This window comes from Rattus rattus, chromosome 6 (assembly GCF_011064425.1).
Source record: "Rattus rattus isolate New Zealand chromosome 6, Rrattus_CSIRO_v1, whole genome shotgun sequence".
Lineage (NCBI taxonomy): Eukaryota > Metazoa > Chordata > Mammalia > Rodentia > Muridae > Rattus > Rattus rattus.
This window is the reverse complement of record NC_046159.1, coordinates 120,769,823-120,792,856: the sequence shown is the minus strand read 5'-3', so window position 1 is coordinate 120,792,856 and position 23,034 is coordinate 120,769,823. Positions and strand designations below refer to the sequence as shown.

Sequence of the window (23,034 nt, the reverse complement as noted above, 5' to 3'; positions counted from 1 at the left end):
AGGAGGAGAAAGAGGAGGAGGAGAGGGGAAGGAGGAGGAGGAGGGAGAGGAGAGAGAAGGAGAAGGAGAAGGAAGAGAAAGGTTCCAGGAAGCTAAGGGAATCAGTGACTGGTCTTTATTCCTAAGTAAGAAGGATTCTAAGTCCCGCAGATTGGCCATGGTTTACCCGGGCCCGCTGTCTGAGCCACTGCTGGGGCCGCCATCTAAAGGTAGGCACGAGGGGGGCGCTGGAGGGCGGGCGCGGATAATAAAGGCCAGGGTAAAGGAGGCGCCGGCCGGGAGGCGCGGGCGCGCTGGAGGAAGGAGCGCTGGCCCGGGGCGGACGCGGGGCGTGGAGAGCAGTGACTGTGAGGCTGGGCTAGGCAGTGCTGACTTTAACCTGGGCTGCGGAGGCGGGGGAAGAAGGCTGAGGAAGGGGAGGTGTGTGGGACCGGAGTGGGTGGGGGGAATTGGAAGCAAATGACATCACCTCAGGTCTTAGTAAAAGGGAAGAGCCAAAAGCATTGAACGGGTCCTGGATATCCAGAAGTCGAGTTCAACCTGAACCTGTCCGGAAACAGACCTTAGTGCACCACGGAGACATCATGCAGAAGTCGCCTCTGGAGAAAGCCAGCTTTATCTCCAAACTCTTCTTCAGGTGAGAGGGTGCCCAGAGGATCTTTCAGGGACACGTGTGCCCATGCCAGAGAAGGGAATAAATACGGGCAGACTTTGGGAAAACAGGAAGAGATTTCTGTTGAGTTTTGTTTTGCTTTAAAGGTGTGTTGTCATTCATTGCTTTAAAGGAACTATGTATTTTGTAGAATGAAATAAAACTGATTGAACAGAGAACAAAATATATTTGCAACTGTGAATCAGACTTGCAACAGCCAAATATGCAACAGAGCAATAGATTTTTTTTTTAATTTCCTGAAAACAGTTATACATCATAAATGTACTTAATAAAACATTAAGATTGGTCCATTGTTTTCTCCCAGAAAAGTTTGTCTGCAGGTGGCGCGCCTGTATATAATAGGTGTTTGGAAAACGTTTATTGACTCAGGTTTTTAAAAATCAAGGAATTATATTATACTTACTTTTGCTGTTATAATATTGAGTAAGACTAACATGCTTAGTACAGTTACAGTATTCTTCTTTAAGAATGAGCAAGTCAGTTAAAATACCTAACTTTAGAAAGAAATACTGTAAGCAATGCATTTGAAAATTCAGTTACTCTGGGGATATGAGACTAGGGTTCTAGCCACTGACGCTATATTCAATTGATACTTAGGAGATTGTTCTCTTATCCTACCAAAAAAAAATTAGAATCGAAGTTGGAAGACCTAGGCAACTATTAAGCACTTTGTATATGAGGTACTCTGTGGAGCTTCTTGTACTCTGTCATGTAGTGTGAATGAATGAAAAGAACAGCTCTCTCATGGGTCCTTAGCTGGCTCAACCCCACCCCCCAGTGAATCAGCACATTGAAGTATCATAAATGTGGAATATGTTCTAAATGTGCTCTGTGGTGTGGGTAGGAGGCAAGGCTCAGCCTTCAGTCCTTTTTCTGCAGGTCTAGAGCTCAGGACTGAGGGGAGGCAAGTGCTTCTACAGGAGAGCTCCTCCCAGTGGATGGGAGAGAAGGTCTTTCTTTACTCTTTAGAGTGGATATTTGTGGTGCCTTTCCTTACTTCATCTATAAATTTAGCTTATCAGCCTGGATCTAATTTCTTACTACTTACAATATCAGATTGTCAGTTGACATAAATTTTAGACTTTCATGAGAGCTTATTGAGGAACTTAAATGTCAATCTGCCTGAAAAGGCAAGTTTTCTGAAGAATGAATATCTCTTGTGTGTTTCCCCCACTAAGTATTAAGAAACTTCAAAATTTTTCACTTATCAAAGTGTTTCAAAAATTTCCCGTTTTTATAATCTACCTAATACATTTTAGTGTGCTTTACAAATGTTCTTAGGCAGATTTGGAAAGGAAATGTATTATAATGGCTGTGAAATTTGTTAAGAACATACTCATTTCTGTTCTCCAAATGATTTCATAATCAGTTGCTTTAAGAATAGGTGTGTTTTTAAGAGTTTAGTTCCTCCTATTTATAGGAGCTGACATTTAGCTAAGTACCAGTCAGTGATTATAAACTTCCTTCTGGACTATACTTTTCAAAGGGTGAAAACCTTTTCTCCACTGGACTAGGCAGTGTGCTTAGTGTCCAGGGCAGTGGGCTCTGGAAACTTTGCATTTTCATATAGCTTTAAGAAAAAGATCATGCCTGTTGTGTACCTGTTAGCATATGCATGTGTGCATACACACATGAACATGCACATGCACATGCACATGCTTGCTTATATGCCCACAGAGTGCAGTATAAGATATCATCCTCAGAAGAGCCATCATCTCCTTTGAGACAGGTCTCTCATTGGCCTGAATTTCACCAGTTGTTAGACAAACTTGTCAGCGAACCCAAGGAGTGTTACTGTCTTTGCCTTGGCAGCACTGAGATTGTAATCATGTGTCGTCACCTTGCCCACCTTCTCATATGGGTGCTTGGGATTGAACTCAGCTTTTCATACTTGGGAAGCATGTTACTTTACTGACTGAGCTATAAACAGTTCCAACAAATTAGGTAGCAACATTTCCATTCTCTTTTTGATCCATGCACAGACACTATCTTACGTTTGCTAAGACTTAGGTTATCCAAATCCAAAGGCCACTTTTGATATACTGAGGATATGGTATTTAGAAAACTCAGGATAGCTGTCCGTTTAGTTGATGGATGCCATCCAGTGGCTACAGCTCCAGAGTTCCATGCTATCATTTGGCTTTTCTTCGATAGAATTGGAAGAATCCACATCTAGGATGGAGACCCTCTGTTTCAACAGTGGGCAAGCACTGCCCAATGTTAGCTCTGTACCAGTCCCTTAGGACTCCTGTTTATTTTTCACTGATCATGTTTGAATATTACAAAGCTTAGAATTTTCAACTTGGGATTTATGTTAGGTTTTCGTTAATTTTGTTTAGTTTAATGCACAGTTCTAAAAGTACCACTTGTACACAACATGATGAAATTGTCATTTTGTGTATGTAGTATATATGGGTGTGTATGTGTAATAAATATCCCTATACAGTGAAATTTATTTTAGTTGATATCACAATTATTAAAATCTCTTCCAAGGTTTTATAGCACGTTAATACACAGTATACTTTTAATAGTCAATCCATTGCTCCTCAGAGCAGAGGAAGATATAATTATCTTAAAATAACTTCATCAACATGTTGTTTGATGTAGCAATGAAATAGTACTCAGTATACACTGATACACAGGGGAAGTCAAGGCTTTTTGTTTTCTTTATGGAAGTTGGACTTACTGTGATAATAATTCCTAAATGTTAAAACTTGTTTAAGAGGTCTACAAATAAATATCACCATAAAGTATATTATTACCGTTAATGTCCTTTTATAGGAACCTGTAATTTCACTGTGGTAGAACTATAGATAAGTATAGGATTGCCAAACCATAAGGGAAGGGCGTTAACCATTTAACATGCAGTTAGACATTATTTGTTGAGACTTTAAAAACACCTCTGAGTCAGCAGCAATTTGGGCCATTTTGATCCTCTCTTCCTCGTGCATCTTGTACATTTCCTCAGAGCAAAGTCCCTGCAAAGCAGTGAGTTTAAGAGGGAAAAACTATGAAAGAGGTCCACTTGTTTGGAGATACTGACAGAGGGATTTCATAAATACATTGTTCGTCATCACTGTGTAAAACAGTGTTTTAGCCACTTCCCTTCAGCTCATAAGAATGGAATCAATGCAGCATGTAGGTTTCTCTGTGTAAAATCAGCATTACAAAGTGGCTTTTTAATGGGCTTGATTATCAGAGAACTTAGGCTTTTCGGAAGAATACTATAATAGTTCAGATGAAGCTTGTCAATTTCAAATGGTCAATTTCTATATAGCCCATTAATTAATCATTTTTTGATGTTGACAGCTATTTGAAATTGTAAACTACTTTTGTGTTTAGTATTCAGACCATTTCAGGAATCCAGGATTACATGATTCTAATAACTGTTTCTTGTTGAAATTGACTTCATTGTGATAAACTCTACAGATATATGTGTATTGCATATTGATGATATTTAACATTTCCTTAAAATGATGGGACAATCATTCTGATAAAATGGGTGAGGGGGAGCAAATGTTGACACATTTTTTTTATCTTTATTAACTTGAGTATTTCTTTTTTTTAATTAATTAGTATTTCCTATTTACATTTCGATTGTTATTCCCTTTCCTGGTTTCCAGGCCAACATCCCCCTAACACCTCCCCCTACCCTTCTATATGGGTGTTCCCCTCCCCATCCTTGCCCCATTACCGCCCTCCCCCCAACAATCATGTTCACTGGGGGTTCAGTCTTAGCAGGACCAAGGGCTTCCCGTTCCACTGGTGCTCATACTAGGCTATTCATTGCTGCCTATGCAGTTGGAGCCCAGGGTCAGTTCATGTATAGTCTTTGGGTAGTGGCTTAGTCCCTGGAAGCTCTGGTTGGTTGGCATTGTTGTTCATATGGGGTCTCCAGCCCCTTCAAGCTCTTCCAGGCCTTTCTCTGATTCCTTCAACGGGGGTCCCGTTCTCAGGTCAGTGGTTTGCTGTTGGCATTCGCCTATGTATTTGCTGTATTCTGGCTGTGTCTCTCAGGAGAGATCTACATCCGGTTCCTGTCGGCCTGCACTTCTTTGCTTCATCCATCTTGTCTAATTGGGTGGCTGTATATGTATGGGCCACATGTGGGGCAGGCTCTGAATGGGTGTTCCTTCTGCCTCTGTTTTAATCTTTGCCTCCCTATTCCCTGCCAAGGGTATGCTTGTTCCCCTTTTAAAGAAGGAGTGAAGCATTCGCATTTTGATCATCCGTCTTGAGTTTCATGTATTCTGTGCACCTAGGGCAATTCAAACATTTGGGCTAATAGCCACTTATCAATGAGTGCATGCCATGTGTGTTTTTCTGAGATTGGGTTACCTCACTCAGGATGATATTTTCCAGATCCCTCCATTTGCCTATGAATTTCATAAAGTCATTGTTTTTGATAGCTGAGTAATATTCCATTATGTAGATGTACCACATTTTCTGTATCCATTCCTGTGTTGAAGGGCATCTGGGGACTTTCCATCTTCTGGCTGGAAATAAGGCTGCTATGAGCATAGTGGAGCATGTGTCTTTGTTATATGTTGGGGCATCTTTTGGGTTATATGCCCAAGAGAGGTATAGCTGGGTCCTCAGGTAGTTCAGTGTCCAATTTTCTGAGGAAACTCAGAATGATTTCCAGAATGGTTGTACCACTCTGCAATCCCACCAACAATAGAGGAGTGTTCCTCTTTCTCCACATCCTCACCAGCATTTGCTGTCAACTGAGTTTTTGATCTTAGCCATTCTGATTGGTGTGAGGTGAAATCTCAGGGTTGTTTTGATTTGCATTTCCATTATGACTAAAGATGTTGAACATTTCTTTAGGTGTTTCTCAGCCATTCAGCATTCCTCAGCTGTGAATTCTTTGTTTTCTTCTGAACCCATTTTTAATAGGGTTATTTGTCTCCCTGCGGTCTAACTTCTTGAGTTCTTTGTATATTTTGGATATAAGGCCTCTATCTGTTGTAGGATTGGTAAAGATCTTTTCCCAATCTGTTGGTTGCCAGTTTGTCCTAACCACAGTGTCCTTTGCCTTACAGAAGCTTTGCAGTTTTATGAGATCCCATTTGTCGATTCTTGATCTTAGAGTATAAGCCATTGGTGTTTTGTTCAGGAAATTTTCTCCAGTGCCCATGTGTTCGAGATGCTTCCCCACTTTTTCTTCTATTAGTTTGAGTATATCTGGTTTGATTTGGAGGTCCTTGATCCACTCGGACTTAAGCTTTGTACAGGGTGATAAGAATGGATCAATCTGCATTCTTCTACATGCTGACCTCCAGTTGAACCAGCACCATTTGCTGAAAATGCTACCTTTTTTCCATTGAATGGTTTTGGCTCCTTTGTCAAAAATCAAGTTCCCATAGGTGTGTGGGTTCATTTATGGGTCTTCAATTCTATTCCATTGGTCTATCTGTCTGTCTCTGTACCAATACCATGCTGTTTTTATCACTATTGCTCTGTAATATTGCTTGAGCTCAGGGATAGTGATCACCTCAGAAGTCCTTTTATTGTTGAGGATAGTTTTAGCTATCCTGGGTTTTTTGTTATTCCAGATGAATTTGCAAATTGTTCTGTCTAAGTCTTTGAAGAATTGGATTGGTATTTTGATGGAGATTGCATTGAATCTGTAGACTGCTTTTGGTAAAATTGCCATTTTTACTATATTAATCGTGCCAATCCATGAGCATGGGAGATCTTTCCATCTTCTGAGGTCTTCTTCAATTTCTTTCTTCAGAGGCTTGAAGTTCTTATTGTACAGATCTTTTACATGTTTGGTTAAAGTCACATCGAGGTACTTTATATTATTTGGGACAATTATGAAGGGTGTCGTTTCCCTAATTTCTTTCTCTGCTTATTTCTCTTTTGTGTAGAGGAAGGCTACTGATTTATTTGAATTAATTTTATACCCAGCCACTTTGCTGAAAATGTTTATCAGCTTTAGTAGTTCTCTGGTGGAACTTTTGGGATCATTTAATATACTATCATACCATCTGCAAATAGTGATATTTTGACTTCTTTTCCAATCTGTATCCCCTTGAATCTCCTTTGTTGTCTGATTGCTCTGGCTAGAACTTCAAGAACTATATTGAATAAGTAGGGAGAGTGGGCAGCCTTGTCTAGTCCCTGATTTTAGTGGGATTGCTTCAGGTTTCTCTCCATTTAGGTTAGTGTTAGAGACTGGTTTGCTGTATATGGCTTTTACTATGTTTAGGTATAGGCCTTGAATTCCTATTCTTTCAGGACTTTTATCATGAAGGGGTGTTGAATTTTTTCAAATGCTTTCTCAGCATCTAATGAAATGATCATGTGGTTTTGTTCTTTCAGTTTGTTTATATAATGGATCACGTTGATTGTTTTCCATACAATAAACCATCCCTGCATGCCTGGGATGAAGCCTACATGGTGGATGATTGTTTTGATGTGCTCTTGGATTCGGTTTGCCAGAATTTTATTGAGTATTTTTGTGTCGATATTAATAAGGGAAACTGGTCTGAAGTTCTCTTTCTTTGTTGGGTCTTTGTGTGGTTTAGGTATAAGAGGAATTGTGGCTTCATAGAAGGAATTTGGTAGTGCTGCATGTGTTTCAATTTTGTGGAATAGTTTGAATAGTATTGGTATGAGGTCTTCTATGAAGGTCTGATAGAATTCTGCACTAAACACATCTGGACCTGGGCTCTTTTTGGTTGGGAGACCTTTAATGACTGCTTTTATTTCGTTAGGAGTTATGGAGTTGTTTAAATGGTTTATCTGGTCCTGATTTAACTTCGGTACCTGGTATCTGTCTAGGAAATTGTCCATTTTCTGCAGATTTTCAAGTTTAGTAGAATATAGGTTTTTTTAGTAGGATCTGAGGATTTTTTGAATTTCCTCTGATTCTGTAGTTATGTCTCCCTTTTCTTTTCTGATTTTGTTAATTTGGGCATACTCTCTTTGTCTTCTGGTTAGTCTGGCTAAGGGTTTATCTATCTCGTGGATTTTCTCAAAGAACCAGCTTTTGGTTCTGTTGATTTTTTTGTGTAGTCCTTTTTGTTTCTACTTCCTTGATTTCAGCCATGAGTTTGATTATTTCCTGCCTTCTATTACTCCTGGGTGTATTTGCTTCTTTTTGTTCTAGAGCTTTTAGGTGTGCTGTCAAGCTGCTGACATATGCTCTCTCCTGTTTCTTTCTGCAGGCACTCAGAGCTATGAGTTTTCCTTTTAGCACAGCTTTCATTGTATCCCATAAGTTTAGGTATATTGTACCTTCATTTTCATTAAATTCTAAGAGTTTTTTTTATTATTATTAACTTGAGTATTTCTTATATACATTTCGAGTGTTATTCCCTTTCCCGGTTTCCGGCAAACATCCCCTCCCCTCCCTTCCTTATGGGTGTTCCTCCCAACCCTCCCCCCCTTGCTTCCCTCTCACCAACAGTCTAGTTCACTGGGGGTTCAGTCTTAGCAGGACCCAGGGCTTCCCCTTCCACTGGTGATCTTACTAGGATATTCATTGCTACCTATGAGGTCAGAGTCCAGGGTCAGTCCATGTATAGTCTTTGGGTAGTGGCTTAGTCCTGGAAGCTCTGTTTGGTTGGCATTGCTGTACATATGTGGTCTCGAGCTCCTTCAAGCTCTTCCAGTTCCTTCTCTGATTCCTTCAACGGGGGTCCTGTTCTCAGTTCAGTGTCTAAGAAGTTTTTAATGTCTTTCTTTATTTCTTCCTTGACCAGGTTATCATTGAGTAGAGCATTGTTCAACTTCCATGTATATGTGGGCATTTTTCCCTTATTGTTATTGAAGACCAGCTTTAGGCCGTGGTGGTCTGATAGGACACATGGTATTATTCCTATCTTTCTGTATCTGTTGAGGCCTGTTTTATGATCAATTATATGGTCAATTTTGGAGAAAGTACCATGAGGTGCTGAGAAGAATGTATATCCTTTTACTTTAGGATAGAATGTTCTATAAATATCTGTTAAGTCCATTTCGTTCATGACTTCTCATAGTCTGTCTATGTCTTTGTTTAATTTCTGTTTCCATGACCTGTCCATTGATGAGAGTGAAGTGTTGAAATCTCCTACTATTATTGTGTGAGGTGCAATGTGTGTTTTGAGCTTTAGTAAAGTTTCTTTTATGTATGTAGGTTCCCTTTTATTTGGAGCATAGATATTTAGGATTGAGAGTTCCATCTTCGTGGATTTTTCCTTTGATTACTATGAAGTGTCCTTCCTTATGTTTTTTGATGACTTTTAGTTGAAAATTGATTTTATTTGATATTAGAATGGCTACTACAGCTTGCTTCTTCAGACCATTTGCTTGTTTTCCAGTCTTTCACTCTGAGGCAGTGTCTGTCTTTTTCTCCGAGATGTGTTTCCTGTAGGCAGCAGAGTGCACGGTCCTCATCGCATATCTAGTTTGTTAATCTATGTCTTTTTACTGGGGAGTTGAGACCATTGATGTTGCGAGATATTATGGAATAGTGATTATTGCTTCCTGTTATAATCATATTTGGATGTGAGTTTATGTCTGTGTGCTTTTCTTCTCTTTGTTTTATTTGCAAGACATTATTTTATTGCTTTTTCTAGGGTGTAGCTTGCCTCCTTATTTTGGGCTTTACCATTTATTTTCCTTTGTAGCGCTGGATTTGTAGAAAGATGTTGTGTAAATTTGGTTTTGTCATGGAATAACTTGGCTTCTCCATCTATGTTAATTGAGAGTTTTGCAGGATATTGTAACCTGCGCTGGCATTTGTGTTCTCTTAGTTTCTGTATGACATCTGTCCAGGATCTTCTGGCTTTCATAGTCTCTAGTAAGAAGTCTGATTTTTTTCTGATAGGTCTGCCTTTATATATTACTTGACCTTTTTCCCTAACTGCTTTTAATATTCTTTCTTTGTTTTGTGCATTTGGTGTTTTGACTATTATGTGATGGGAGGAGTTTCTTTTCTGGTCCAATCTATTTGGAGTTCTGTAGGCTTCTTGTATGTTTATGGGCATCTCTTTCTTTAGTTTAGGGAAGTTTTCTTCTATGATTTTGTTGAAGATATTTACTGGTCCTTTGAGCTGGGAGTCTTCACTCTCTTCTATACCTATAATCCTTAGGTTTGATCTTCTCATTGAGTCCTGGATTTCCTGTGTGTTTTGGACCAGTAGCTTTTTCTGTTTTATATTATCTTTGACAGTTGTGTCGATGATTTCTTTGGAATTTTCTTCTCCTGAGAATCTCTCTTCTGTCTCTTGTATTATGTTGGTGATGCTTGTACCTACGGCTCCTTGTGTCTTCCTTTGGTTTTCTATATCCAGGGTTGTTTCCCTGTGTTCTTTCTTCATTTCTTCTATTTCCATTTTTAATTCCTTCAACTGTTTGATTGTATTTTCCTGGAATTCTTTCAAGAATTTTTGTGATTCTTCTCTATAGGATTCACTTATTTTATTTATGTTTTCCTGCGTTTCTCTAAGGGAGTTCTTCATGTCTTTCTTGAAGTCCTCTACCATCATGATCAAATATGATTTTAAATTTAAATCTTGCTTTTCTGCCGTGTTTGGATATTCCGTGTTTGCTTTGTTGGGAGAATTGGGCTCCAATGATGCCATGTAGTCTTGGTTTCTGTTGCTTGGGTTCCTGTGCTTGCCTCTCACCATCAGATTATCTCTGGTGTTTCTTTGTTCTGCTATTTCTGACAGTGGCTTGACTGTCCTATAGGCCTGTGTGTCAGGAGTGCTGTAGACCTGTTTTCCTGTTTCCTTTCAGCCAGTTATGGGGACAGAGTGTTCTGCTTTCAGGCGTGCAGTTTTTCCTGTCTATTGGTCTTCAGCTGTTCCTGTGGGCCTGTGTCCTGAGTTCACCAGGCAGGTCACTTGGAGCAGAAAAGTTGGTCTTACCTGTGGTCCTGCTGCTCAAGGTGGCTGGTGGGGTGTTGCTTATGAGCTCTCCGTGAGCGCGGCAACCAGTAGGGCATGCGCCGCCATTTCTGGGAGCCCCGTGCACAGGGGTCCCAGATGGCATTAGTTGTTTTCCTCAGGAGTCAGAAATGTGGGCAGAGTGTAATCTCTTCTGGCTTCCCAGGCATGTCTGCCTCTCTGAAGGTTTAGCTCTCCCTCCCACAGGATTTGGGTGCAGAGAACTATTGATCTGGTCTCTTCAGGTTCCCGTTGTGTCTGGGGCAGAGGGGACCAGCAGCTCCAGTGCCCCTATCTTCCAGTTCCCCCACTTTTTTTTAAAGTAGTAGATGGTTCTAATTGTATTCTTCCTGTTAATTTCTTTTTTCTCCATGTTTATTAAATTGGGTATTTCTTATTTACATTTCGATTGTTATTCCCTTTCCTGGTTTCTAGACGAACATCCCCCTAACCTTTCCCCCTCCCCTTGTATATGGGTGTTCCCCTCCCTATCCTCCCCCCATTACTGCCCTTCCCCCAACAATCCTGTTTACTGGGGGTTCAGTCTTGGCAGGACCAAGGGCTTCCCCTTCCATTGATGCCCTTACTAGGCTATTCATTGCTACCTATGCAGTTGGAGCCCAGGGTCAGTCCATGTATAGTCTTTGGGTAGTGGCTTAGTCCCTGGAAGCTCTGGTTGGTTGGCATTGATATTCATATGGTGTCCCAAGCCCCTTCAAGCTCTTTCAGTCCTTTTCTGAATCCTTCAACGGGGGTCCCAGTCTCAGTTCAGTGGTTTGCTGTTGGCATTCGCCTATGTATTTGCTGTATTCTGGCTGTGTCTCTCAGGAGAGATCTACATCCGGTTCCTGTCAGCCTGCACTTCTTTCCTTCATCCATCTTATCTAGTTTGGTGGCTGTATATGTATGGGCCACATGTGGGGCAGGCTTCGAATGGGTGTTCCTTCAGCCTCAGTTCTACACTTTGCCTCCCTAATCCCTCCCAAGTGTATTCTTGTTCCCCTTTTATAGAAGGGGTGAAGCATTTGCATTTTTGTCATCCTTCTTGAGTATCATGTGTTCTGTGTGTCTAGGGTAATTTGAGCATTTGGGCTAATAGCCACTTATCAATGAGTCTATACCATGTGTGTTTTTCTGTGATTAGGTTACCTCACTCAGTATGATATTTTCCAGTTCCATCCATTTGCCTATGAATTTCATAAAGTCATTGTTTTCGATAGCGAGTAGTATTCCATTGTGTAGATGTACCACTTTTTCTGTATCTATTCCTCTGTTGAAGGGCATCTGGGTTCTTTCCAGCTTCTGGCTATTATAAATAAGGCTGCTATGAACATAGTGGAGCATGTGTCTTTGTTATATGTTGGGGCATCTTTTGGGTATATGCCCAAGAGAGGTATAGCTGGGTCCTCAGGTTGTGCAATGTCCAATTTTCTGAAGAACGTCCAGACTGATTTCCAGAATGGTTGTACCAGTCTGCAATCTCCGGAAGAATGGAGGAGTGTTCCTCTTTCTCCACATCCTAGCCAGCATCTGCTGTCGCCAGAGTTTTTGATTTTAGCCATTCTCACTCGTGTGAGGTGGATTCTCAGGGTTGTTTTTATTTGCATTTCCCTTATGACTAAAGATGTTGAACATTTCTTTAGGTTCTTCTCAGCCATATGGAATTCCTCAGTTGTGAATTCTTTGTTTAGCTCTGAACCCCATTTTTAATAGGGTTATTTGTCTCTCTGCAGTCTAACTTCATGAGTTCTTTATATATTTTGGATATGAGCCCTCTGTCAATTGTAGGATTGGTAAAGATCTTTCCGAATCTGTTTGTTGCCGTTTTGTCCTAACCACAGTGTCCTTTGTCTTACAGAAGCTTTGCAGTTTTATGAGATGCCATTTGTCGATTCTTGATCTTTGAGCATCCATTGGTGTTTTGTTCAGGAAATTTTCTCCAGTGCCCATGTGTTCGAGATGCTTCCCCACTTTTTCTTCTATTAGTTTGAGTGTATCTGGTTTGATTTGGAGGTCCTTGATCCACTTGGACTTAAGCTTTGTACAGGGTGATAAGAATGGATCGATCTGCATTCTTCTATATGCTGACCTCCAGTTGAACCAGCACCATTTGCTGAAAATGCTATCTTTTTTCCATTGGATGGTTTTGGCCCCTTTGATGTTGACACATTTGTAATAGAACAAGTGTTCCTTCAAATTTTCCTTGTGCTGTTTATGTGAATTCCTTAGAAAGCAGTCTACTTTATGACTCTTTGTTCTAGGGCTGTAGTTCTCAACTTGTGTGTTGAAAGGGTCAAATGACCCCTACACATGGGTCGTATTTCAGATTTCCTTCATATCAGCTATTCACCTTACAATTCCTAACAGTAGAAAAGTTAGAGTTATGAAGTAACAACAAAAATGATCTTGTGGTTTGAGTTCACTATAACATAAGAAACTGTATTAAAGAGTTCCAGCAATAGAAAGGTTGAGAACCACTGCTCTTAAGTAAGGAAATGTTTTGTAGATTTTTGAAGTCTTTTAGCATTGTTAGACTTCTCAGCTTGGAAGATATAGTCTTGATATCATCAGATTAACCCCCCTGCCCCCAAGAGCCAAGTCAAAGCAGTATTTCCTGGAAGTCATGACTCAGAGCAATGTTTGAAGGACGCTTTCATTCATTCTGTTTCACCACCGCTGTACTCCATGCTTGCCATTCGGGTGGGAGAGTTGCTGCCTTCTGAATGAATAAATACCTTAGAACTGATGATCTCAAACCACAAAGATCCCTAACCCACACTCATGCCAGTCCATGAAGGCAGATAGAGAAGTGTTTCCTGTAGTCACACAGAGTCTTTCAGTGAGTATTAACCAGAAAAAGAGGATGGGCATGAGTCCACAGAAAGATGAAAGCAAGTCAGACTGTTTATAGGCATGGCAGGAAGAACATGAGACACCTGCAGTGGTCCAGTGGTCTTGAGCTTGTTCTGAAAGCATGTGACAGAGGTGAGGGAGGTAGATCTGGAAACTAGAAAGGTCTAGATCACTGGGGACCTGATACATTTCTTAGGGGTTTATCATACTGGTAGTGAAAGGTGACAGATTTTAAGTAGGCAGAGAGATAATTTCAAGGTTGTTGCAGTTTTTCAAAAGACTGACAGAAGGGATAGAGAAAGATGTGGATCTGAAAGATGTTTTGCGAATAAAATAAACAGATTTTTAAATTAGATGTGGAAGGTGAGAGTGAGAAGAAAAGGAGGATTTAGATGAGTCAGTTTGGGTGATGGAGTGGAGGGCAATGCATCCTATGAAGTGGGTCACTCAGTTAGAGGTGGAGGCCTGGTGTGAGGATAGACACCTATGTAAGTCTGCAGTCTGTAAATGAAAAAGCAACTGGCTTGAGGTGGATTAGACAGTTGTTTGGATGAATTCTTTGTCTTACCAATACTGCTTTTCAACAGATAATAATCAGGCAGAACTAATATTTTATTTGGTAGTGCTAGGGACCAAACTCAGACTTATGTCCTTATCAAAGCGCTCTCCTACTAAGCTGCACCCCAGCCCCGAGTAAGTACTTATTAGCAAAGAAATTCCTACTACTTAGTTCAGACAGATTTGTTATCTAAGAACTCACATTTGCTTTTCTAGTCCATTACACCTGATATTTAATAGTCACTGTTCTTTGTATATAAAAAGTCAAAGTCTCTCTCTCTCTCTCTCTCTCTCTCTCTCTCTCTCTCTCACACTCACACACACACACACACACACACACACACACACACACACACACACACACACACAATTTAAAAAGCCGTCATGGATCAGTGTCAATGATAGATTAAGACATGACCTATTTCCATTTCCATACTTTAATTCAGTACATCAAGTACATAACTATAACAAGACCTAAAAAATTATTCATTCTATTAACAGTTTGTAGAACTGTTGAAATTGAGGGTCAGAGATAGCAGAACCAAGAATTTTTGCCATAAAGTTTGGTGAAGCAGATAATCGCTGTAAGATGAACTCATTAAGGTGAGGATAATAACTTTGAAATACAAATGTGGCTTTCAGTGATGTTAATTATTCATGCAAGCCTGTGTATGCATATTTATTTAGCATTACTAGCGAGCCTCTATACTTGCCAGGTTTCTAGCAGTTAACAGTCTTAGATTCTATATAAGAATTTATTAAAAATGCTGTTTATTCTGCCTAAAGTTTCATCCTAATATTTTTAATAATGCAACCTGTTTTCTTTATAATAAAATGGCTATCACATTCATTTGTAGATTCTATAATTATATTACTTAGTTTAATTAGATTAGTCATTAATTTTGATTCATAAAATCATTGACTGTGTAAAGTAGTTGACATATAATAAAGTTTTAGTTACAAATAGAATTCCTTTAAAACAAAAATTATTTAATGTTTTGAAAAATTAATGAAATCTTTCAGCTCTGTGTTGTTAGTATAAGTTATTTCATTTACAAATGTATAATGTGTTAGTCCTTGACTCAGCCTGTGGATTCCCTGAAGTATGAAACTGGCGACTTGTTGGCCCACATGTCATCAGGGTGCTGGAGAACCAGGTGTCTTGCTGCCACAAAAAGGGAGCAGAAAGAGTCTCTCCTGGTTTCACTCCTTATGTCACTATTGGGACCACTGCTTCTGCAGAGTGACATGAGACACAGTCTAGTGGACATACCACTTACTAGTAAAGCAGTGCTGTCAGGGCGATGCATTTATGGATACTTGTTTAGGATTAGTGGTGTGTTGAGATGGAAGCCAGTTGTAAGTTTGTAATATTTTATTGTGTGTCAACTACTTTACATAGTCGTTGATTTTATAAGTCATAATTAAAATTAAAATGGGATAAAGCGATTCTTGAAATTAGAACATTCTGTTTCACAACCTACAGCCATCTCTGTGTGTTTCTTTACTCTGATACATACTATCTATATAGGTTCTCTGTGGAATATAACACACATAACATGGAAATATAGTAATATGCCAAGTCTTAGATCCCTCACATACCTGTTAATTAAATTTACAGGAAAGAAAATTTCTGTGCTCTCCTTTAACAAATGCTCAGCTAATTCTTTTTTGCTTACTAACATCTAAAATCAGGAACTCAACCATAAAACAGGTTTGGATAACCCAACAGGTCTTTGTTGGTTTAACAATATCCTCCCCCCTCCTCCTCCTCCTCTTCCTCCTCCTCAGTAAATTAACAATAGAGATATAGAAGTAGGTTGGTTACCTTGCCACAACTTCAAGTGTTCTCTTGGGTAGTTTCTGAATTCTGATATTTTGCCAGTGTCTCCTAGACCTTATTAAGTACGTTCAAGAGATTATGGACATTACCTCAATGAAGTTTTGATCTGTTTTCAATAATTGTACATATAAGTAATGTGGTTTTAGAGGACTACAGTTTAGCAGTCACTAAGCTAAGTAACATGAAGTCAAATGTATCTTTAGAGTGTTATAAATCCATACATACAATTTTAGTCAATATATCACACACCTAGAATAGAATTGATAAATTATATTATTTCACTTGTCTTTTTTATATACTTTAATTTTTCTTGTTTCTGTAATAATTTTTTGGTGCACTTGTTTATAGACAACACTTAACAAGCCATCAGTTAGCCTTCTTGGAAGGGCTTGTTGCTTTGACAACAACAAAAATACTTTACTTCATGTGTATGGGAGTTTTGCCAGCTTGTATGTTTGTGCACTATGTGCACATTCTGCCAGTGGAAGCCAGAAGAGGGTGTTGAATTAGCCTGGAGTTCCAGATAGTTGTGAAACATCATGAAGATGCTGGATACTGAGGTGAGGGCCTCTGGAAGAGCAACTCTTAAGCACTGAGCCATCTCTCCAGCCCCTGTTTATTTACCTGTTTCTTAGCCTAGGTCTTTATGACATCTACAGGAGGCAAGATGGAACTTTCCTCAAAATAATGATATCCTTATATTTTACTCTGTGTATAACTGGAAAAAAACCCAGACAATACACATGCCAGTAGCTAAACACTGTCACACAGAAACAGATCAGTTACAATGATGTGATTCCAGCTGTGCTTCTTGTCCTGAATAAGGTAGCCAAGTACCAGCTAATGCCATTTACTTCCCAAACCCACCTTTCTATTTTTTATTTTCCCTTTAGAATACCAAGCTGGGCCTTTGATTGGGTTTTCACCTCCTAACCCTACTTACTTCATCTAAGCACATTTATGCCACCATTACCACCAATCACTTGATCTCATTCATGTCCTCTGATTTTCTATTGGTCTTCTTATCCATCTGCTGAGGTTGCAGGAAGAGGTAGCGATGCCTTATATATGGTTTTCAATTTGATGCTTGTTACTTTATATATACAAATTATGGATTTTCTTCATATGATAGTATCTACAGTTCTTTTAGAAGGTACTTTTAACAGTAAGTCTTCTTGGAATTTAATTACCTCATGGAATTTCTAATGTACATACATGTATGGCAATAAAAGAATTGCTTTTCCACAAATAAAATGATATAAACTCTCAGATAAAGTCAAAATATATATTTTAAGCACTATTTTCTTCATTCTTTTTTCTGTTTTACACAATTGTATATTTCTGAAATTGAAGTGTCAGATTCAGAAATAAATTATATATTATAATTTATATATATTCAGAAATAAATTATATATATAATATATAATTTAGAGAGAGAGCACAGTACATAAAAGGTACATATTTCCTGTATTCCTGTAACCTCAGCTGATTTTTTTTCTTGGCATTAGTTTCTCCCTACAATGTTGACTTTTAACTTTGATTGCTTGATATTCCTTGAGAAAGAGTACTTTGTGATCCAGTTCTGAAAGTAACAGGTAATATATACTTGGATGCTTGTTTAGCATGCCAGGCAGTGTAATTACAGTAGAAGCTCCCTAATTTTAGTGCTCTACCTTATCTTCAAATTATATACCTGTCCCAGTAGTGAAGGTGTTCTGAAGGCAGATTTCCACTGGAAACCTGGTCATAGATTTGAAAGGTCAATAGTGATTCAGGAAACTAATTTTTACTTGAGTATGAAATTGGCTTAGGCTAAAACTTTAATTATGGTACCAGAAATGATAGTTGTGCAAATTATTATATAATTCTATAATTCTATTCTGAAAATGTTATGTTCGTTTTTGGTAGTGCAAGCTTTGGTTTAATAGTGACTCATAATCAGTCTTTTAATACAACCACTTTATTTAAAAACCATGGTAATGTCACCTATGGATTTTTACTTATCACTCCCTAGGTGTTTTGTAGCTCTCGGTTATGCTGTGACCTTATGTCAACCAGTGTACTGTAGACATGCTAGGCTGTTAACTGAGCCTGGCTCACATGTGCTGTAGGACATGCTCACTTTTGCAACATAGAGATAACAGTAGATATCACAGTATGTTTCAATGTTCACCAAAAAGAGATGGCTGGTGAAGCTTTCCAATTTGTAGGAGTATTATGGGGCCAAAATTATCATTTAATACATTTGAGAATTTGTAATTTTATTCCTGAAAAATAATAGTCACTTTTTGAGATCAAAATTTTGTTGGGTATGTTCAGAGAATGGTAGATGCTGAGACTCTGTTCAAAGCCACTGAAGGTGGACTGTGCTTAAGTTGACTGTGCCTGGCAAGTTTTGAGTCCCATGCTCCATCTCTCCATACTCTTAGAAAAGTCTCACATTATACCTGATGTCTAGCCTCTCTGTCAGTTCTTAGATACCAGCTTCTAGCGGAAGAAATATGTACTTTGGAATGGGGCTTAGTTAGAGTCCTCATTCTGTGACTTATTAACAGTGTGATCTTAGGCACTTAATCTTTCTGATACTCAATTATCCTCACTGGGACAATAAGGTACTTTCATTTCAACCTGGCCTAAGAATATAATAATATTCAATATTCTCTGAGTACTTACTCCTGACAATAAGAATCAATAGTAAATCTATTTAATATATAACATTATTAGCTTCCATGACTAAGAAAACTGTCAAGTTTAAATTTTGCAGGGTTGTTTTCAGAGTAGAGAGTGGGAAAGCCAATATTCAGGTTTGACTTCAAAAGCAGTCTGCTAGGAGTTCGGTGCCATTCGGGGAGGCTGTTCTTTTCAAACTCATATATTCAGTGATTGGGGGAAGTCTGCTTACACTAGGGAGCTTGTAGTGGTGCACTGATGCATGGGATCCCGTGTGTTTTCAGGAACCAAATTAATACAGATAGCATTAGAACAATCCAAAACAGGAGCTCAACCTGCTTTAACCTAGTTTAACATCAGTCTGGTCTCCAATTATCTTACCAATTGCCATAGCCATCACCCCTGTGAGGACTTTCTGTGTCTTCAGTGATAAGAAATAGTTTAAGATACAGAATGGCTTTTTAATAAGTAAACAGTAACATTCTTACCACCCACATCAGCATTCATGCACTTAGCACCTTTAATTTCTGTCCAGTATGTAACAGTGTAGCTCTTTCCTTCCATTTTTTTTCCTATACACTAGGCATCACATGTTACTGAATTATGATCCTATTCCCAGAAATGCTGTTGCTCAGACTCTAACTTTTGTTTGCCATAGACTTTTATCCTCAATTGTGTGTGTGTGTGTGTGTGTGTGTGTGTGTGTGTGTGTGTGTGTGTGTGTGTATTTCTGGGTTTGAACTCATGGCTGAATGTTGCACGCTAAGCAAATGCTCTGTGGTACTGAGTTATACTTCCAAACCTCATTCTAAATTTTAAGTTTATTTCAAGGACTCAGGCTACTCCCTTTGCTCTAACATACTTCCTCTTTGCTTGAAGCTGGTGTGTTTGCAGAGGCTGCCATCACATAGTACTATAAACTGAATGGATTTATTGTTATAGTTCTGAGAGCTTCAAGTCTGAAATCAAGGTATTAGTTGACTTGGTTTCTTCCAAGAGCCGTGAGTGAGAATCGATTCTGTGCTTTCTGCTAGTGTTTGTCAGCATGCTGGTGGGTATCCTTAGCATTTTGAGATTTGTAGAAGTATCACCCTCTAGAGGCACCCTTTTCACAGATTCTTCTCATGTGTTCAGATCAATATCCAAAATTTATTCCTTTGTAAGGACAACCATCATGTTGGCTAGAGCCTACTAAATGTCTTTCCTCCAAATACACACACACACACACACACACACACACACACACACATACACACACACATATGTATATATATGTATATATATGTATATATATATATATCCATAAAAATATGGAGACAGTTCAGAGAATACTATAAAACAGGATATGGAAACTATCAAGGGAGCAGTTCATTAAAATTTAGTATTTTAATACATCTTTACTCAAAATTTAATGAAGACCAAATATTGGGAAGAAGGTTTAACTAATGAAAAATGTTTTATAAAATTTTACTAAACAAAATTAAATAATCTTGGTTGAATGTTTAGTATTGTAGGCCATTAATGATATATAAAAAGGTCATATTATTAAAGAGTTATCTCTGACCAAGTACAAATCTCTCACGTTTGCATTGCGTTCCTGTACAGTTTTTTCTTTCAGTGCCTTAACCAGGAGTAATGTACAAGCAAAACCTACTTGCAATCAGTGTCCTCAGGGTGTTATAAATACACTGTTTGTGGAATTAATTATTAATAGATCAATTCACCAAGTTTATAATTTGTTCAATGCAATGAACAGGAGAATGAAGATAGGAAGATAAATTACACACTATGTTGTCCCTAAGAATTTAATCTTGTGAGGAAAAATTAGAAAAGTATAATATAATATGTTGACTTTAATTTAACAATTTAAAAATTCAATGAAAATTATGTACCATGTTCAATGAACAGTGCAGGGAATACTGAAGCTTATACACAGCTCCCTATGATGCTTTCCCTGTGGTATTTAGTTTAATGTACCCGAGACTGATAAAGGAAGGAATAGGCAATTAATATAGAGGCTCAGAAGAAGGAAGGATAGGGTAGAACAGTATACACCGGAGACAGATTAACCAGACTGGGGAAAGGCTCATCCTGAAGAACATCAATGTACATAAACCTTCTGAGAAAAAGAATTCAGGCTTTGTTTCTGGAAGCTCTCTATTTTATTCAGTGTAACTAATCAAACCAGAGATGAACTTGCTCAGTGATGGTAATAGGAGACATTTTAAAAATTAAGAGCCATCTTATTATCAATGTTTTCATCCAGTTGAACTCCTGCAGAGTTCAAAAGATGGAAGAATCTGGCTCAATGTTTCCCTTGAAGTTCATTTTCTTAAAGCCTAAATGGAAGCAAGAGATCATGAACATTTTGAGGGAAACCAACCTTTAAATACTTATAAAAACAATTTTTACTAACTCTCCATAGTTTGTGTTAGGGACTGTCCTTTTAAATGCCTGATTGTCAAGATCGCAAATTTTATCGCTTAAATTGCTTATTAGAAACAATTAATGACTTACTCACTATATGTGTTATATTCTTGAAAAATCAGTAATTTTAATTTTTGATAGATATTCGCTTGTTTGTATTAATATACATTGCTGTGTTTAAATGAACATAAAAATATTAAGTAGAGACTTAAAGTAAGGCCTTAGAGTAGTTTTATTTCATGGCAAATCCTGGACCAATCGGGTGTAGACTCCATTCCCTGCTGAATCTCAATTTTCCATGGGAATGCATGGCAAGAAAGGGTCAGAGTGAGCCTCTGTTTTCCTGTCCTGCAGCTCTGGGGAGCTTCATTGTTTGTTCTTGGTGATACCAAGGATTTTGGACAATGCAAATAGAAATCCTTTGCCTCCTAAACTCAGGAACAGGATATGAACCTTAAATCCCGAGTCATAAAATATGCCTATCTACATCCTTCAAGTCACTAAAAGGGAAAAAGCATAATGAGTCTAAACTTCTACTTCAATTTGTTGTACTTTGCATTTTTTAAATGGTGAATTAATTACAATAGGTAAAAAAAGATTAAAATGCTGTTAATAAACAAATGCATATTTAACTGGGAGATGGGAAAATCTCCACAGATGAGAAGCCTGAATCAAATGCCACACTACTCTTCTAATTCCATTGGGGACTCACAGTGGGTCTCAGTGCCTTACAGGCGGTGTCATCTATAAACAAACTCAGGGAAGAGGAGGTTAAGACAATGAGGAAAAAATTCCAGAACTGACTCATAGGACTAGGTGATTGCTTGGAGAACTGTGGAGACTGTTTATCACAAACTGAAGTTTGACCTTGTCTTCCTGGTACAGAATTACTTCTTTTAAAAAATATTAACATTCTTGTTATACATGCATGTAATGTGTTTTGATTAAATTACCCTCCCATCTCTTTCCCTTCCATGTATCCTTTTCTTCCCACTACTTTTCCCTCCCGACTTCATGTGCTCTTATTTATTTTAAATCTAATACCCACTGAGTCTCTTCAGTACTGCCTTAGATGACTATATGTGCATGGGAGACCCTCTACCGGAACATAGGCAGCCTTTCAGGATTGGACATCCCTGAATACCAGCTCTCCCTTCCCCAGCAGCTACGGATTACCAATAACTTCTCAGATAGAGGTGAGACTTCATGAGCCCCTTCCCCTGCAGTACTGGGGTTTTGGCTGGCTTGCTCCTGTTATTTACTATTTTCACCTTAAAACATGATGTGGTTGCCTCCAGCCTCTGTTGTATCATTTAGTCTACAAGCAAGATAATCAAATGAGAAAATGATCTCAATCTATGTGGGCTGGAATGCATTTTAAAATCATATTTGTGTATTTGTGTGTAGGCGCATGCGTGCGCGCGCGTGCAGACACACACACACACACACACACACACACACACACACACACTGCTGTGTACTAAAGTATGGAGGTCAGAGGACAACTCGTAAGTCATTCCTCTCCTTCTACCATCTATTTTCTGTGTAGTGAATTTAGACCATCCAACGTCACCAAGTACCTCCTAAGCTATCTGCTGGCTCTGGAGTGTATTTTCTAAAATTTGGAATTGAAAGAAGTCATTTCGAGGTAACGAATGACAAACATCTATCAAAAAACATTCAATAAGATAAAAAGGACTCGTTTGTACACATAGTGAGGAGATAGTAAATGATTTAGATACTGAAAGTCACTAGAAAGTGTACTTTGTGTTATATGTGTCATGGCTCATACCAGATGACATCTGCAGGGATCTACCTTCTGTCCAGAGCCTCGTAGAAGTTCTCTGTCTCTAAAAGATAAACGTCTTTATACATTTTGGGAAATACCTTGGAGAATCAAGTAGGTGTGATTCTAAATATTTAGTCACTGTCAGAATGATAATCATGGCCAGCAAAGGACATGTTTGTTTCGTTGATAAATGAAAAGTATTGACGTTAGGTCCTAGTGACGCTGTCCGAAAAAAACAAAATGAACGAAGAAGCACAAAAAAGGATATAAAGTCCTAGAGAATGGGAAAAACACTGAAATAAACTGAATGATTATTTGTAAAAGACCAGCAAGGTCC

The 23,034-nt window shown here is 38.6% G+C and overlaps 1 protein-coding gene across 1 annotated transcript in view; it reads left to right on the top strand.

The window, feature by feature from the left end:
- The first annotated feature begins 393 nt into the window (after positions 1–393).
- The window catches only part of LOC116904055 (cystic fibrosis transmembrane conductance regulator-like), a 59,653-nt gene continuing 37,012 nt past the window's right edge, over positions 394–23,034 (top strand). The window contains exon 1 of the mRNA XM_032906914.1: positions 394–637. Within this exon, the coding sequence (XP_032762805.1) occupies positions 585–637 (53 nt within the window). The 5' untranslated portion in view covers positions 394–584. The remainder of the gene's footprint in view (positions 638–23,034) is intronic.